Source organism: Mustela nivalis (assembly GCF_964662115.1).
Source record: "Mustela nivalis genome assembly, chromosome: 5".
NCBI lineage: Eukaryota > Metazoa > Chordata > Mammalia > Carnivora > Mustelidae > Mustela > Mustela nivalis.
Window position 1 is genome coordinate 116,512,896 of NC_139024.1, and position 19,006 is coordinate 116,531,901.

The 19,006-nt window shown below is 45.0% G+C and overlaps 1 protein-coding gene across 17 annotated transcripts in view; it reads right to left on the bottom strand.

Moving 5' to 3' along the window:
• The window catches only part of ANKS1A (ankyrin repeat and sterile alpha motif domain containing 1A), a 178,563-nt gene that overhangs the window by 52,778 nt on the left and 106,779 nt on the right, over nt 1–19,006 (bottom strand). For all 17 annotated transcript variants that reach the window (XM_082732322.1, XM_082732321.1, XM_082732315.1 and 14 more), the window contains one exon: nt 17,653–18,242. In XM_082732322.1, coding sequence (XP_082588448.1) covers nt 17,653–18,242 — 590 coding nt within the window. The remainder of the gene's footprint in view (nt 1–17,652; nt 18,243–19,006) is intronic.

The window sequence follows — 19,006 nt, forward strand, 5'->3', positions numbered from 1 at the left end:
GTCTAAACTAAATTCAGTAAAGGGCGTAGCCCCAAATTTGGTAGGGGTACACAATGCTCCCCAAATGCAGGTGGTGTTTTCCACAAGCTGTGTCAAGACCCAGTAAATATTGCTTTGTGTAATGACTGACCAAAGGAACTGCGGTGTTAACGCCACTGATGTCTTCAAATAAAAGGCCTAAATTAGTAGCCCTCTCTCCCAGGAAAGGGGTCTGAATAGGCAGCAAAGTCCAGTCTGCTCAGGGCCCATGCCGGCAAAGGAACCCCTTCCAGAGCAGAGAGAGATGCTAACCCATCTCAGCGTGAGGGCCAATAGACTTATTCTTCATCGAGATCAGTCTCTGTTTCCACCCTCGAGGGCCTGGGACATTTTACATTGAAACCTTTGTCAGCAGTGAAACAAATGCATCCATCGCTAAGCTCTGGCCTTAGAAACTGGCAGTTTTCCAGTCGGTGCCCAGGATGAATAAAGGCCAAATCTAATTGAACCTTCAGGAGGAATTTAGCACAGAGAAATAGCATTATCTGAACTGGAGCACGGCCAGATCTCCGGGTTAATACCCCAACGGGGAAGACTCATCAAGGACCTTATTTCGAGATCAGCAGAAGTATTTCTGATTTTTAAAAAATGGGCTTTGGGAAATTTTCTCCTTAGCCAAATCAATTCCACCAGCCTGCATATATGTCAGAGATGCTAACTGTTATGCTCCATGGAATAAGTGTCTATAAAGCCTGTAAATGACTTTAAACACATGGCCTCAGCTAAGGATTTGGTTAGTTATGCCTTCACTCTACCGCAGCAAGCCCTTCTGGAGACCTACGGGGACAGATGGAGCTACCTGGGCGGGAGCTGGTATTTTAACTGAAATATTCTATAGTTGGTTTGGTTCTTTTTTTCTTCTCAATCTAATTTAAAAGATTAAGGGCCAAGAACAGGCCAAACCTATTTTTGTTCTTGACTTAAATATATGCTACTTGAAAGCAGAAAGGGTTGTAACAGCCACTGTGACATTTCCAAGGGGGCTTCTGTTCTCAACATTCTTTATAAATGTTAACTATTTTATGTATGAGAGGGCAGGCAGTAAATGGAGTTAGTAAAACTTATATTGGCATTTAAATGTCAAAGTCAAACTTCCCTTTCAAAATCAGAATGTTCTAGTAAAATGTTTCCAACTTAAAAAAAATTTTAGGGGAGGGGCTAATCTACCGAATTGAGAAATCCCAGAACATTAGCAACAAACCTCTCCTAAAACCCATAAATTTCTATGCTCGCATCTGCGAAGCAAATTATACTACATATTTTCTAGAATCCCTCAGTGGTGGTACAAAAGAGCTATTATTTATTACTATGCAAATGATAATTCAGAATTTAAGGGTGAGATGGAGAAGGACATAATTATTACATTTCCCTTGAGAAGAAAAGAAAGAGATCTACACCCAAGCATGGCAAGGTGTTTAGCAATCTAAACCTTGAGCTTTTTGGAGTGAACATGACATTTTAAGGACTCAGGACCTCGAACATCTGAGGTCCTTCCTTAGTCATTGGCTCACATTTCTAAATGCCCAGTCTGGGAAGGGGAACCTAAGGGCTTGCAAAAATGAACCGTGATTACTAACCCTGAAATGTCTCTGATCTCGTGAGGGAGACAGGCCATGCACAAAAAACCAAGATCAGCAATACCCATAGTGCCAACTGGTGCCCGAGTCGTCAGCAGCCAGACAAAAGCCTCTGCAATTTCAAGGTGCCCCCAGGCGGGTTTATAGTGGAGACTGGACCTCCTCCGCTCTGGGAACTGAGCTCTTTGGTCCCCGCCACTGGTGACCGGCTAAGTCCTTCGATCTAAATGGGGCCTACCTCACCTCCCACCCCTCATAGCACTATGTTCTTCCTTGAGGGCACTTATTTTCATTTGTGAAATATTTTTGTTTGTGCTTGTTTAATATCTGCCTCTCCCCTTAGACTATAAGTCCCTGAAAAGCTGAGGGTTTTTTGCTCTTTCAGTTCTATACACCCAGCACCTAGACCCATGTCTGGTGTACAACAGGCTCTTGATAATGTGTTGAATGAATGAATGAGCAAGCCATTAAGGAAGGGTAGAATTTCAACAAAAAGAAATCAAGAAAGCCATTCCAACAGGGGGAAAAAAAGGTGTAAACCAAAGTGTAGATGAAAATCGAGGGTAAAGGAATTGCCTGGAGCCAGAAGTAGAAGATGAAAGAGAAAGCCAGGTATAGAAGCTAGACCCTGGGATTATTCTCTCTGGAGAATCATGAACTCTAGGCCCAAGAATGTGGACTGTAGCAATAAGGGACCAAAGGTGTTTTTAGTTAGAGGAGGGAATACAAAATATTTAAGATCATGAAGAGCAGCCCCCGGTAAAAAGGACTAGAGGAGAAGCCCAAAGGCAAGCCTGAGAATGCGGAGGCAGTGGCTGCTGAGGGGGTACAAGGAAGGTGGGTGGGAATGGAAGGTTGAGACTGTGGGAAGAAACTTGGGACTGACACAGGAGGGAAGAGGAGGAAGAGTTCAGGGTCAAGGACAAGTGAGGGTTTGAGACACTCTTTACAGGGCCTGGCTAGGGGTCATGTAGACAACACAAGCTTTCCTAGTTTCCATCTCTCCCATAGATTTTAAATGAAAAGCTGGTACAAAAACATCTTTCTCTGCAAATTAAGGCATGGTGAGTTCTGCAGCAGCCAAACAATGCCCAAGAAAGGCTCAGGGACCCAGAGCGGGCTATTTGCTGGTAGGTGGAGAGTAGTCACAGGCATTGTTCCATATTGGGGTGCAGGGAAGACCTACATTGGTTCTACCAAAAAGCACAACAGGGGAGAGGCTCAGCTGTGTCTCCTAGGCAGGAAGCACAGGCAGAAGCTTCCCGAGGCAGAATGCAACTCTCCGTTACTTTGCAGAGCAGCTTTGCAGAAGGCCTCCTGATGAGGGTGGAGGGGCTCTGGAGGGGTCACGTGTACAGTTCTTGATTTGGGCTCACTGACACATTTATCCCCTTAATTTTTCAGGAGAGTAGGAGGCAATCACATTCCCTGATGAGGCATTATCAGGCGCCGTGTGACAAGTAAAATCTCATCGTGCTGTATAATGTCATCTGTAATGATGTCACACAACTTCCAGAGGACTTGCTGACCTGCATGCATCAACCGGTCGGGACAGATGCAGTTTGAGAACAAGTCATCTGAGGAAAAGGAGAAGGAACTCGGGTGCCTGGTAAGGAAACAAGGTCTGAGAGCAGGAGGACATAACTGCAGCTTCAAATGTCTAAACAACCAGGAAGCAGGACAGTGTGCCTGATCCTCAAGGGAGAACCAGAACCAATGGGGTGGAAGGCACAGATCTTAGATGGAAATGAGAAAGGATTTCCCGAGATTTCACACAAGTAATGGCAGACCACGGAGGTGGTCACTTGGGAGTTTCCAAGGAAGAGCCAGAAGTGTGTTTTTAGAGGACACAAAAGTGACTATCTTTAAGGCAGGTGGATGGCACAGTAATTCAGATTTCCTCCAATGTCTTAATTGGCAAATTTACTTGAAATCACCACATCACTCTGCAAGTCCGAGACAAAATAAAAGCAAAAGCAGAAAAGATCCCAAACCTAAGAGTCCTCCATCTGGGACAGCAGGAAGGGGAAGAAATGCTTTGAGCTTTAACAGTAAAATGAAAAACTCATATTTTCTCTCAAGAGTTCCCTCTCCCAAGTCACTTTCCTTTACATGCATGACAACATTTTCATCTGGAGTTGGGGAGGAAAAGTAAGAAAGTCCTGTGATAAGTTGGGTAGAAACAAGAGGAATTGAACAGTAATTGTAAATTAACGCCTTTTATTAATTATTCTCCCTATTTCCACCTCCCTGCAGGCCCTGTATGTTGGAGGTTTTTGGCTCACTTCTTTTTTAAATTCAATTTTTTCAAGACTTAGAAGCTGTAGCTTCAACTGGCCTTCTTCATTTATCAACTCTAACACCTTAGATAACTCCCTTCAATTCTTAGAAATTTAGTTTTCTTACCTGGAAAACTGAATCAAGTAGTTGACTAGATCAAATAGTTGCTAAAAATCAGCAGGATGTTTGTTTGGTCTTGACGATTTTTTAATTTGACACCAAAAGCAAAAATAAGTAAATGGCCCTATATCAAACTAAAATGCTTCTGCACAGTGAAGGAAACCATCAAGAAAATAAAAAGGCAATTTATGGAATGGGAAAAGATATTTGCAAACCACATATCTGATAAGGGGCTGATATCCAAAATATATAGGCACTCCTAAACTCAAGAGCAAACAAACAAACAAACAAAACAAGAAAAACCCAACCAAAAACAAACAAACAAAAAACACCAATTCAATTTAAAACGGGCAAGGGCAAAAGAGGGGTGCCTAGGCTGGCTCAGTCAGCCAAGCATCCAACTCTTATTTCAGCTTGGGTTGTGATCATAGGGACGTGGGGTTGAGCCCTGCACTGGGCTCTGCACTCAGTGTGGCCTGTGCTTGACACTCTCTCCCTCTGCCCCTTCCTTTTCTCACTTACTCTCTCTCTCCCTAAATAACTCAAAATAAAATAAAATAAAATAAAATAAAATAAAACAGGCAAAAGACATAAAGAGGCATTTTTCCAAAGAAGACATACAAACGGCTAACAGGTACATGAAAAGAGGCTCCACTTCACTCAACATGAAGGAAATGCAAATCCAAACCTCAGTGGGTGATCGGCCCACTCAGGGTAGAATGGCTATGATCAGAAGACAAGAGATAAAAAGTGTTGGCAAGGATGTGGAGGAAAGGGAGCCCTGCACACTGCTGGTGGGAATGCAAACTGTGCAGCCACTATGGAGAAACAGTCTGGAGGTTCCTCAAGAAATTAAATACATAACTACCATATGACCCAGGAACTTCACTTCTGGCTATATGTCCAAAGGAAATAATCAGTATTTCAAAGAGATATTTGCACTCCTATGTTCATAGCAGCATTATTCACAATGGCCAAAGTATGGGAACAATCTAAGTGTCTGTTGATGGATAAAGTAAGGAAATATAATAAGGTACACTTACGTATGTATAACTTCTATACATATAATTTATATATAATTATGTAAATATAATATAGTATGTATATATGTCTGTGTGTGTGTGTCAGAATATTATTCAGCCTTCAAAAAGAAGGGAATCCTGTCATTTGCTACAACATGGATAAACCTGGAGCATATTAAAAACAAAACCAAAGGGGCGCCTGGGTGGCTCAGTGGGTCAAAAGCCTCTGCCTTCGGCTAGGTCATGGTCAAGGGGTCCTGGGATCAAGCCCCACATCGGGCTCTCTGCTCAGCGGGGAGCCTGCTTCTTCCTCTCTCTCTGCCTGACTCTCTGACTACTTGTAATCTCTGTCTACCAAATAAATAAATAAAATCTTAAAAAAAAAAAAACACCCACAACAAAACAAAACAAAACAAAACCTAAAACCTGGAGGACATTCTGCTGGGTGAAATAAGCCAGAGAGAGCAAGATAAGAACTGTATGTTATCACTTATATGTGGACTCGTAAAAAAATACACCAAAACAAAACCAAAAAAACCTCCAACTTACAGAACCAGGGGCTGCAGGGAGGGGAAATAAGGAGAGGCTGGTAAAAGGGTACAAACTTTCAGTCTGTATTAAATCTGATGATCTAATTAGGTAACAAAATGACTATAGTTGATAACCCTGTATTGTGTAATTGGAATTTGCTGATAGAGTAGAACTTAAATGTTCTCACAAAAAAGAAGGAGGAGGAGGAGTGAAGTATGTGAGGTGATAGATGTGTTAATTAACTGAATGAGGGGAACCCTTTTACAACATATATGTAAATCAAATCACTACCTTATACACTTGAAATATCTTATAATTTTACCTCACCTCAAATAAAGCTGGAAAAAAGTCAACAGGATGCTTATCACTCCTTAGATAAAAATAAACTCCAGAAGGGGGCGCCTGGGTGGCTCAGTGGGTTAAGCCGCTGCCTTCGGCTCAGGTCATGATCTCAGGGTCCTGAGATCGAGTCCCGCATCGGGCTCTCTGCTCAGCAGGGAGCCTGCTTCCCTCTCTCTCTCTCTCTGCCTGCCTCTCCATCTACTTGTGATTTCTCTCTGTCAAATAAATAAATAAAATCTTTAAAAAAAAAAATAAATAAACTCCAGAAGAAACAAAGATTTAAACCTGAAAAATAAAACCCTGAAAGTACTAGAAGAAAATAAGAAAGAGAGAGAGAGAGAGAGAGAAGAGAGAGAGAGTGAGTGTGTGTGTGTGTGTGTGTGTTATAAACTGAGCAGGGAAGGTTTTTTTAAACTAAGACACAAAATCTAGAAGTCATTAAAGAAAAGATTGATTCAACTATACAAAATTTTAAATTTCTGTATATTGGGGCACCTGGGTGGCTGAGCTGGTTAAACATCCGCCTTGGGCTCAGGTCGTGATCACAGGGTCCTGGGATCAAGCCCAGCATCAGACTCTCTTCTAGTGGGGAGGCTGCTTCTCCCTCTGTTCTTTCCCTCCCTCTCTTTCTCTCTCTCGAATAAGTAAATAAAATCTTTAAAAAAAACTAAATAAATTTCTGTAAGTTAAAAAATCCATACTGTTGTATGTCAATAATACCTCATTAGTAATTTTTAAAAACCCTGCCAAAAGACAATGCATATTATAGATAAAGGGCTATTTTCTTCAAACATAAAGAGCTTCTATAAATTCAAAGAAACAGATCAAATCAACAACTGCAATCAAAACAAAGAAAAGGAGGAAAGAGAAAGCAAAGGAACAAGCAGCTCAGAAAAGAAAAACAGTTTTTTAAAAATATGAAAAGATGCCGACCTCACTCATAATAAAAAAAGACACCCCCTTTAAAACTATACCAGGATAACATTACCAATCTGTTAACCAAAAAGAGATTAAAAAGCTGACCACCCCCAGGTTGGTGAGGTGTCAAGAAATAGGCTCTCCTAATAGGAGTTGTGACTGTGAGAGTAAATTTAACATGCATAAACCCTTTAACACAGATGCTGATCATCAAGAAATTTATCTTAAAATGACACTATATAAGGATACGTATTGTAGTCTTACTTGTAATTAGTAGAAACTGAGTAACATCCAAATTATCTATCTAGAGAAAACTTTTAAAATAAATGATTAGTATATCCATACTGTAGAATCATATGAAATATAAAAAAGAAAAGTAAACACTTTATGTACTTAATTAGAATTATTTTAAAAAAATAAACTATCAAACGAAAGAAGGTTCAAAGCAGTATGCAGAATATGGCATCACTTGTCTTGAAAAGAAAAATACCTGACATGGCTAAAATGCTTACAAATGCACAAATACTTCTAAGAAAGATACTAAAAAACTCAGGAGAGGAGCTGGGTGTCTGAAAAAACTATATGTTCTTTGGTACCTTTTAAATTTCAGCCATATAATACTGAATATTATAACTTAAAAAAAATCCCCAGTGTACAAAAATTCCGTTTCAAGCATTGGCTTTGCCTAAACATTTATATGCAGTTGGATGGGAAGGCTATTTAAATCAACTATTCCCTCTCAGAGCACAGGTCAACTCCTTGGGTTTTGGCAATTTCTATCCTTTAAGTACTCTGCCACCATACCCCAGGTTCCATGGTGGTCCCTCCTATCCTCTGGGTCAGCAAAAAGGGCGCAGCCAGGCCCAGAAGATAAACTTCTCCAGAGTTATCCATCTTCCAGGTGTCAGTGAACTCCAGCACTGCCCACCCATAACCGATACAAGGCACCCCTCTCACGGGGCTTTTGGCGCAGGCCCTGCTGAAAATAACTAGCTCCAAAGTGGAAAGGAACCCCAACACAAACACAAACCACACCATTTCAACTGAGTTTACGATGGCTTCCTGGCTGTTTAAATCAGGACAGGCAAGAACAGACTGCCAGACAAATTGTCATTTGTAGGCCCCTAGCGAGCTTAGGCAGTTTTCCACCTGTCCAGACAAATAAACACACTGCCTTGAGTTATGGACAGGTGGGCCCTGTGGTGCCGGAGACTGGGTCATTAGACGGAGTGGGATCCTGAGACAGATTGCTTAGCATCTCGGCTCTGCCCATGATCTTCAGGCCACAAGTATCCTTCTCGCCCACAGGCTACTCACCTGGAGGCATTCAAAAGGGAATATCCATGGGAAAAAGCAGGAAAAAGAAAAGTAAAGGAACCCTCAGCAGGGAGGGCAGCCATCCACGAAAACAGAGGGGGGAGAGAGCACAGAGCACATCTCAGGGTGCTGGTGAAAACACTGCGGGCCAGAAAAGAGCTCTGTGTTGCAGGGGAGGTCCAGATTCGTTGCTTTCTTCCAGTCTTATGTAATAAAAAAAGCCCATCCCTCACTCTCTTGCCCGGTAATGACTTAGCTGCCACTCTGACCGCACACCAAATCTCTAAACAAATTAAAGTTCTCTAGGCCTATTCATTTCATGGAGGGAAAAAAAAAACCCCAAACAGAGACATAGTTGTCTTGTGAGAAGACAGGGAAGCCAGCTAGTAGTTTTGCTACACGTCAAGGGGCTCTGTGTGAGCCAGAGATGATGAGGGCTAGAGCAGTCAGCGGCAGGTCATCTGGGCAGGAGCACAGATAGACCAGAGGCATCACAATGCCTGGCATCTTGACCCCAACCAGACCCAAGCCCGCATGTACCACGCATTCACTAACGGGGCAGCCACGGTCCCTGCTCATGGCTAACTGAGACACCTCCCTGCCCCCAATAGGACACAATTCACCATGTGAAATAACACAGAGCCTATATGTACACACATGTGTGCACATATACACATAAACACCAACTCCATACCTGGGATCTGAGAAGCTCCCTGTCCACTGACCTCTGCAATTCCACCCTGGGTCAGACAATATCTGAGGCCCCCTGCACCTCCCTCTCTAACCAGCAACAATGACCTGTTTGGAATCTGTGGGCTTGACTAGTACCAGGAAGCATTTCAGCGTCATCAGGCCGTCAGCCCTTAAGATGCCTTTCAAGGTACCAACACCATCTCTGAGTTCAAAACAACGATGGTGCGGCTACTCAGACTCTCCTGCCCCTACTCCCTGAATACCTAATCATCTGTCCTCCTCTCATAGGATCTCTGTTCTCTAGATTCTTGGCCATCTTCTGGTCTAAATAATTTTGGAGTTCCTTCCCCTTGCTTTATAATCCTGGTTTTTAGATTTTATTTCCACTTTGAAAATGGGATGTGTCCATGGAAATGTATTTCCTAAAACAATGACCTAGAATCTAATCTTTCTACCACAACCCATTCAATGATCCTTGCCCAGGATGACAACGACAGTGAACAAGTTTGAGAAAAAATTTTTTAAAGTTTTATTTATTTAAGTAATCTCTACACCCCACGTGGGGCCTAAACTCAACAACTCCAGATCAAGAGTTGTATGCTCTTCCCAAGTAGCCAGCCAGGCGCCCCCAAGTCTGAGAAATTCTTGCAAATTCAGATTTCATTCTACTTCCATAGCTTAAAAACATACATATGTTTGTACATAAATATGCACATATGTACACATGCATGTACGCAAATATGTATAAAAACTCACCCAACACAAATTACTAGAAAAAAAGGGGGGGGGACCAAGATAAGGAAAGAAGCCAGTGGCTAAAAAGAGGAAGTTAAAAGTAAAAGTCAAGTACTAAGATGTATTTGTAAGACAATGTAAGCGTAGAATGGAATTTCCAATTTGTCTGACAGAAGAAATTAATCACTAACAGAAAGCAGCTTGCTGGCTCAGCTCAGGCCACGCCCCACCCCGCCCCCTCCTTCCCCCGGAGGGCCCCACCCTGGCAGCCCCAACCCCCATCCCCATCAGGCTCTATCCCTCCTCTCAGCTTTTTCTCATTAGCATTGTTATCACCAACCAGCGTACTCTGATTTTACTTCTTGTTTTCTCTTTCCCCTCTACTTTCTAGAACGTCAGTTACACAAGGCACAGGATTTTGTCTGTTTCGTTCACTGCTCATCCCCAGTTACTGGAATAACAGAATACCTTAAACTTAGCAGGTATTCAACAAATTAGTTGAATGAATGAAAAATTCTAATAAAAATATGCTTCGATTCTATATTATTGTCAATTCTGTGAAAATACCTCTACTTGATTCTCAAACACAACTGTTTAGAATAATATGACTAACTACTATTGCCTAAATTACATAAAATCACTCTGTCTGTATCTAACTGATGCCATTACTAGAAGAAAAGAAGGAAGACAGATACAAAACCAGAAGCAAGTACATAAAAAGAATGTCCCAGAAAATGTTCCTGTGATTCTTGACATCTATATGCACTGTCATTAAAGATCAAATTCTCCTCATATATTCACTGAGATCCACTGGCACCCAAGTTTTTGGTCTGGCGTTTGAAAACAACAAAATATAAGGAAACAAAAATGAGTCAAGAGGGAAGTTCTCATCTTCTGGCAATTTCACAAATACCACAAAATCCCTACCTGGTCCTTGATGGTGCTGTGCTGATGGGGCTAAGTGGAACCAGGCCGTTTCTGAAAGGACAGGGGTCAGACAGTGTGGATGGGTCTGTAATGGGGGTGAGGAAGCAGAGCTAAGACCATAAGCAGTAAAATGCTCTGGAGAATGTAACAACAAGTGAACACGGGTGAGAGGTTTAAAAGACAAAAGACAAGAAAAACCCTTCAGGCAGAGAAGGCTGAGGAAAGGCTATCAGAAAAACCTCTCCTTGATGCCACCAGGAAGGAAAAGGAGGAAAAGAAAAGTAAATGAAAGTACCGAGGAAGTAAAAAGCCAGGAAAGAGCACAGAGGAACAAGGAGGAACGAGCAAAGGGGAAAAAGGAAATGAAAAGAAAAGCAGGAGGAGTCAAGAGGTAGGAAAGCAGCCAGGAAGCAAGCTAGAGAGGAGAGGGAAGCAGGGAGATGTAGACAGGGACAATAATAGCCAGGTCCCCCAGAACCCCATGCAAAGTAAAGAGGGAGCGGCAGGGAGGGCGCCCTTCCTGGCCAGGTGCCAGCCACCCTGCCCTTGCTGGCAGGCTGTCCACTGGGAGGCATGATGTCACCAAGGACCGTCTGGTGGGATGTGGCAGGGGTCAAGAACACCAGGCCTCTCCTCACTAACTACAGAGCCAGGACTAACACTGGCTTATTCATAATACTGTGTATGGGGTTCTGTTACCGTCAAGGCCATGGAAATGCCCATATGCATCTTTTTAAGTCAGGGCTCACCAAAATCCCTTGGATTTACCAGACAGGAAGGCAAAACAGTTTCTTCTGGACTGCCTATAAATGAAGATTTTTTTAAAATACTGGAATAAAAACAACAACAAAAAAAGCCCTCAATCTTAACAGGCCACTTAAAACCAAGGGAAACCTTGAGGTTCTAGAACAAAAGTTGTGACTCCTGTGTACACAGGGGCAATAACGAAATAGATGGTCCACGCTCTGATTTGTCCTCAGGGATAGGAGTATATCACATTCTTTTTTTTTTTTTTTTTTAAGATTTTATTTATTTATTTGACAGATCACAAGTAGGCAGAGAGGCAGGCAGAGAGAGAGAGAGAAGAAGCAGGTTCCCTGCTGAACAGAGAGTTCAATGTGGGGCTTGAGCCCAGGACCCTAGGAACATGACCTGAGCTGAAGGCAGAGGCTTTAACCCACTGAGCCACCCAGGAGCCCCTCACATTCTTGTCTAGAGTGGGCTGACCATGCTCAGCCAGGAAGACTACACAGTATGCTTGTTTCTATGATAAAGAACAAAACAAACTGCAGACTGTGGTGGAGAAAGTTTAGCCACTGTCAGCACAAACTCAAGCTCCACTCTCCTTATTTAACAGCAGAGGCCATTCTTCTAGCACACCCAACCCACAAGGGTTAAAATCAACCCAAGCCTCTGTGGAGTTGAACCAATCAGCTCTTCCCTTGATGACATCATGCCTCCAACTGGACAGCACAGGCGGAAGGGTGGGGTGCCTGGGACAGGGCACTTGGGCCTGGAAGGGTGCCCTCTGTGCTGCTGCCACTTCACTGCTCACTGAGGGATCCCAGAGCCAAGGGTCCCCTCTCAGCTACCATTCATTTCAGGTGGAACCGAACGGTGCCCCAAAACCCCTGCCAGAACAGCTCATACAAAATGCACACAAAGCACGCATCCCTGCTCTTTATCCATTTCCCACTTGTTTAATATTTATGAAAACTGATTACAAAACACAAATTTATCATTTAAGCTTTCAGCCAAGTTTTAAATTACTCAAATGTTTATGCTAAGTAGACAAGCAGCCTTCTGCAGTTTTTGTCTTTCATAAATTTCAATCTCATTCAAAGGCAGCTATGGGAGAGACCTATCTGACCCCAAGGACACCATACATTCAAGCCACAATCTGACCAGAAGGTTATTTTTGTTCTTCTTAGGAGGTACTTAATTCGGACATTAACTGCTGCTGCGTGCCCTTGTGGGTGCGCCCCACAGTGCAGAGATGGGATGGAAATGCATCTAGGAGATGGTGGTTCTGGGGCACACAGCTGAGACACTGATGTACCAACAGCTCTAGAAAAGAGAAAAGGCTTCCTACATGGGAGAGGCTTCAAGTTAGATGCTCAATTTCTTCTGCTTCTTAGCACCCTGGATATCCACACCTCTGGCTCGTCTGCAAATGAAGATTTACAATTTACATGCACGAGCTGTTTTTACTGCTCCAGCACATAGCCATCTAGGCTGGCCTGAGCAGGATAGAAATAGTACTACAAAATGTCCGTATGGCTCAGCGTCCCCTCGGGAAAAAGACGGCACATGCACACCGGGCAACCAAAAAAGCTTAATAAGGGGATTATTTACACATATTTGGACAGGGTACAGAGAGATCAACAAGTAAGGAGAGGGACTCACAGCCAGGAGCCCCAGGCTAGAAGCATCCAGGGGAGGGACTTGTTATCAGAACCCAGAGACAGCAGCTTTAGGGAAAGGTCCCTCACAGAAGAGCTGGTCTTTCAGGAGGGGACACAGCCAACCCAGGATTCCTTTGGCCTCGCAATGCAGGCCACACAGATGAGCCTTCTGGGGCACAGGCAGGTAGAGAAGGAGAGGGAACATGCCTGAGGGCAGTTGGAAGATACCCTGCAAGGTGTCCGACAGGGACCTGGAAGACAGCTTCAACACCAACGAATAAACCAGCCCTCTGACACAGCCACACAATACCACACTGTGCCTTTCATAACTCAGGTCTGAATCCAGGTCTTATGGATGTTGCCGTAACTGGTAAGACAGAAATTATAAATCGGTAAATACACTCATACCCCAAATTTGGATACACGTCAAATGTTAACAGAGACTAACCTGTAGAGAGATGTAGGTGATTTTCCCATTCCTAATCTATGTATTTTTAAAGTTATACTGAAGGACAGTTGTCCAGTTTACCTTCTGTTATGCCCCTATTCTATTAGGCATCACCAAGATAACGAGTGCTTTGATTTTTGACTGGTGAACAGAGAAAGCATCTACTGAAGCTTGGATTTTGATCTCCTCTTAGGCGGAGCACTTTTCAAAGTAAATTCTTTTTTTTTTTTTTTTTTTTTTTGCTTATAAAAATCTAATGGAAACTAGGGAGAATCCTAGTGTCATAACGGATGCCATCTCAGAGGTTCCCCTTAATCAGGCCAACTTTCCGAAGTCCTCTTGTTCTGGGGAATCACCCAAGGGCGGCACGAAGCACCTGTAAGGAGCGGTCTGTATTTGGAAAAAGCAACTCCCAGTCTGTCAGCTGTGCACGTCCCCCAGCTACAGAACAACAGCCCTGACAAGCATCCCATCAACTAGCCACCGTTGGCCATGATATAGAAGAATACATTTGAAAAATAAACAGTAGAAAGAGCCGCAGATTTCGCTCCAACTTCTCTCCTCTCCCAGAGTTAGCAGAAAGCTTCGTGAATTTCTCAAAGAGCAAAGCAGGGGTGGGTGGGGTGGAATGGGGTGGGGTGGGGCTACTGCCCTCCCCTCCCAGCTGGGCAGGCTCTTCTGTCCTGGGGTGGGCCAGGGTCATACAGGACCTCACCAGGCAAGGGGCCTGAACGCCATGGCTTCCCTGTCACCTTGCAGCACCAGACAAGCCCCCCAAAGTTCTGCCTTTCTTTTTTTTCTTTTTTTTTTTTTTTTAAAGATTTATTTATTTATTTATTTGACAGAGAGCGATCACAAGTAGACAGAGAGGCAGGCAGAGAGAGAGGAAGGGAAGCAGGCTCCCCGCCGAGCAGAGAGCCCGATGTGGGATTCGATCCCAGGACCCCGAGATCATGACCTGAGCCGAAGGCAGCGGCTTAACCCACTGAGCCACCCAGGCGCCCCAAGTTCTGCCTTTCTTAAGTTCTGAAGACACTCTGTGCCTCAGTTCCCATTCTCCAAAGCTCCAGGCACAATAATAATGGGAATAGTTACCATTTATTCAATACTTTATGCATAGTAGGGACTGGGCTAGGCACTTAAACATATGTCTAACTGGTAAAAAAAACAAAAACAAAAACAAAAACAAAAACAAAAAAAAAAAAACCATGCCTCTGAAACACAGACCTGACTGCCTGTTTCACAAGTACTACTAACAACGCTGAGGCTTCCCAAGTCCACTCCTGTGACAAGGAGGAGTGGATGGTGGAGCCAGGGCTAAGAGCTGGGTCTGCTGACTCTGGATCCTGAGCCCTGCATGTTAGCCCGCACTGCCTTCTAGGAGCGGTCTGGCAGACCAGCCCACATATCCATCTGCACCGAGATCACAAGTGCCCAGGCCCCACAGTGAGGAGCTGAGCTGGAACCAAGCTCCTTCTGAGAAGCTTTCCCCAACCTCCTGGGGATCAAGTGATGACAAAGAAAAGAAATCAAGTGCAAGATACGGCACAGCAGCCATCAGGCACCTGTCAGGGGTGGGGTGGGGAGCAGCCATTAACTAATGACCCATTCTGGTAAAGTCTGCCAAAGGCCTGGGTCTAGGGCCAACCACTGGGGGAAACACTTCTGAAGTTTCTCTTTTGACAGAGGTAACCATGAAAAACATGTATAATATGACTCAAAAACAATGATGAAGGATCATGCAAGAAGGGTCCTGTGAATCATCTCCAAAGGACAAATCTTGATCTTCTGAATTCCTTCCAATAAGGGCTCAGTTCTCTTAGGTTTTTGAATCTAAAGTGCAACAGTGCTTCCAGTCATTCAGTCACATCACAGACTGGCCCAGGACACACAGACCTCAAGCAGCCCCCGAGTTCACGGTAGCCACCCGCAAGCTCTACCTGCAACAAAACAGGAGCATATGAACCTCCTGTAGCTATGGGGCCAAGAGACAACTAGTGCGTTAGCCCAAACAGCCCACTTCAATGACGCTGGGCCGTGCTCCAGTGACTTGGTGTTCCTCCTCCAGGAGGAAATGGTGGAGGCCATGGGACAGACGGGCTGGCCGTGATGTGTGTTAACAGAGCATGGAAATCCTGTGGCCAATCACCTGGCACTACTGACCTCTTGGGTGCAAGATACGCTGGGGAGATGGAACCAAAAAGAAGAGGTAATTCATAAGACAGGTAAAGCTGTCTGCCAGCCCATTTGAAGGATTCTGATATACTGCCTTGCTATCAAACCAAACACTCACTTCTTAGCCTCGTGTTCAGTCCACTATGTGATCCCAATCTCTCTACCCTATCTCTTTTGAAGATTTTATATCTTAAGCAATCTTTACACCCAACGTGGGGCTCAAACTTAAAACCCTGAGATCAAGAGTCACACGCTCCACTGACTGAGCCAGCTAGGCGCACCCCCACCCCACACCGTTACTCCTTATGCTCCCCTATACGAACTCTACTTACAGAAACCAAATGACCTAAGCTTCTCCAGTTCCACAACTTCCCTTACACTATTCTCTCCACAAGTGCCCTTTCTTCATCCCCTAGCTTAAATCTGGTTTTCCCCTAAAACATTTGGTTCTTTCATTCCAAGTCTCTGGGATCTTTCCTGAAGTCCCCTCCCACCCTTCGTCTCCACCTTCCCCACTCCCACTGATGTTTTTCCTCCATCTGCCCCTCCTTCCATTTCAGAGCACACAGCACTTCTCTTACTTGTGAACTGCCTCATCCTATACTTGACTGTAAATGAGTAAAACTCTATGTTGTGTGTGTGTGTTTTTTAAAGATTTTATTTATTTTTTTGACAGAGAAAGATCCTAAGTAGGCAGAGAGAGGCAGGCAGAGAGAAGGGGGAAAGCAGGCTCCCTGCTGAGCAGAGAGCCAGATGCAGGGCTTGATCCCAGGACCCTGAGATCATGGCTTGAGCTGAAGGCAGAGGCTTAACCCACTGAGCCACCCAGGCGCCCCATATGTTGCGTGTTTTGAAAAGCAAAAGCAAAGCACACATTCCTACAGACACACAGATCCTAGTGGGTAGTCTCCCACCGGCCAGGAGCTCTGTCACTCAAACTGATTTTCCTTTAAGTGGTCTAGCGTCTAATCCAGGCTCACCCACTCCACCTTGGTTTCTAAATGAGTGAAAAGTGAAAACTTTGTACTGCACAGAATTCTTCAGTCCGGACTACACAAGAGTTCTTAAGCTCATCTTATCTGGAGATAAGAGTGCTGTAGGAATTGCCCCCACCCTGTTCCCACGCCTGGAATGGGATTCACTTTGGTTTCTATAACTTTGCAGCTGCAACCTGAGTAGACTTGGGTAGAGCATTTAGTCTACAGATCACTCAAACAGGCACGTCAGCTGCACTGTTGCCCTCCTCTTCGCGAGCTAAATTCATCTCTTGAAAATGTTCCTGGGAGACAGACCCAGTTCCCTTCAAAGGCAGCTCTCTCTCCACAAGAAGCCTGGAAGGGTAGCACTTTAACATTCTCTGGGTGTTTACCAATCTTCGAGAAACACATTCTTGTGCCCAGCAAGACATGTCACAGGTCACTGAAAAATATTCGGGTACATATTTCTAACTATTCTAGAACAGTGGTTATGCAAGTTAACCTGGGCCTCAGACTCCCAATGTTCTCTCTTCTTTAATCTCTCTGTTTTTCCAACCACCTAGCCCTCTGCCTCACGAGCCTGGGAATGTGGGCCAGGCGGAATGCTTCTGCTGGGAGAGGCAGTTTGGTCTTCCAGGGGAATGCAGCAGGAACAGTCATGGAGGAGCGGAGAACAGAAAAACCCCCTCTGATCCCCTTTCAGTAGCTTATCCCAAAGCCTACCCACTGACCCCGTCCTAGCTGACTCTGAGTCTTCCCTCTTCCTCCTGAAGATGCAAAGTTTTCTGGCTCTTTGTAAGAATCTCCAGGATAAGCACAACTCCCTGGATAGTGGCTAAGGGGATCCAAATATTTCCAAACAGCATGTCATTTCTAGGCACCGCCTCTCCCTCAGAACAACTCTGCTTGGGGCCACCACCCTCCAGTTTAACCATGAAGGGACTTCTCCTCTGCCATCTGGGCAATGAGATCCCCTGCCTGGCAACTTGGGGCTTGCCTCGTCACGGCTGTCAGAAACACTCTGGTCACAGTGAGAAGGAACCAGGGCAAGCCTGGCCCACAAGTCCTGGTCCCAGGAGTCGGCGCACAGGGGAGCCGTGGTGGGCTGTGGCCAGCCCAGCTCCCTCTGACATCACATGGCCTTACCTCATCCCACTCCGAAGCAAAGGAGGGCGACTTCTCCAGCCTCTTCTTCCCGATGCTGCAGTTGGACAAGGACTCGCTCCGGCTCCCCATTGTAGCGTCCTCCGTGGGTGAGCAGGTCAGGAGATCAGAGTCAGACTTGGACAAGCTGCGGCTGAGTTTGAGTTCAGATTTGGGTTTGCTGGTGGGAGGGGCTCGGCTCCTAGCCCCACTCCGGTCTCTTTCTTCCTCAGCACCACCAGGGTGTTGAGATGCCATGTGAGTCAAAGTTTTGGGGTGCGATTGGCTGTTGGTGGTGGGCAGGCCAGCCGGGTAACCTGCTCTCTTACTCTGGTCCAGGACACTGGGCGGGGAGGCTCCAGGAGCATGTACACCCGTCTCCTCCAGCTGCATGCTGGCCTCGTGACAGGCGCCCTGTGCAGGGGACCCTTCTGGATGGCTCTGGCCAGGGGCAGAGAGCAGCTGGAAAGGGTCCTGTCCCACCTCACACACCGGGGAGGAGCCGTGGAGAAGACCTGAGAACTGCTCTGGGACCTGCCCGTCCTGCCCCTCCGCAGAGTCCTGGCTCCGGCTACTGCTGCTCCGCCTGTGGTCTTGGAGTGGACAGAGAAACAGAGAAATCAAAAATTAAACGTGGCAAAAATCAACAAAGTTCCAATGCAGTGAGCAGACGGCAGGGCTGAGGAATTCAACAACAGGGAAAGAAAGAGAAGCAAGCTGGACAGGCTGGAAAGAGGGCAGCGGGAGAGAAGAAGAGAGAGGAAGGAAGAAAACAGTTTCGTATTGTACTTAATGTTCAATTTGTACCCAAAGTCAGAGCATTTATGAAATTCCAAACACTGGCCTGATTAATGCTATCTGGCAGCCTTCCCTGTTGTTAGGTTTCTGTTAACGTTAACGACCAGACCTTGCTATATAAGGCGAGAAGTGCTAGCTATATCCTACAGAAAGGACACGAGGAAGGAGAGAGCAAACACGGAGTAAAAGTGAGAAAGAAAGAGAGAGAGAGAGGGAGAGAGAGAGAGAGAGGGAGAGAGAGAGAGAAAGTGAGCCAGCAAGCAGGCGAGACTCCTGGAACATCTGATACATTTCCATAAAGGCCAAAGTGTTATTTAGAGCCACCCACCCCGCCCCCCCTTTCCTCTGGCAAGCAGCAACAGAGGGGAAAAAAATGGAGGTCATGATCCACAACCTGCAACTTCTGGAATTCTTTAACTAAGCGTGCAAAACAAAACAGCAGAGAAATAACCGCTTCCTTCCTCACATGGGGGTTGTGCAGGGTTCCACGCCTCATCCTTCCTTCCTCAGGGAGCACTTTTTTTTCACTTTTTTTTTTCTTTTATTTCTTTTTTCTTTT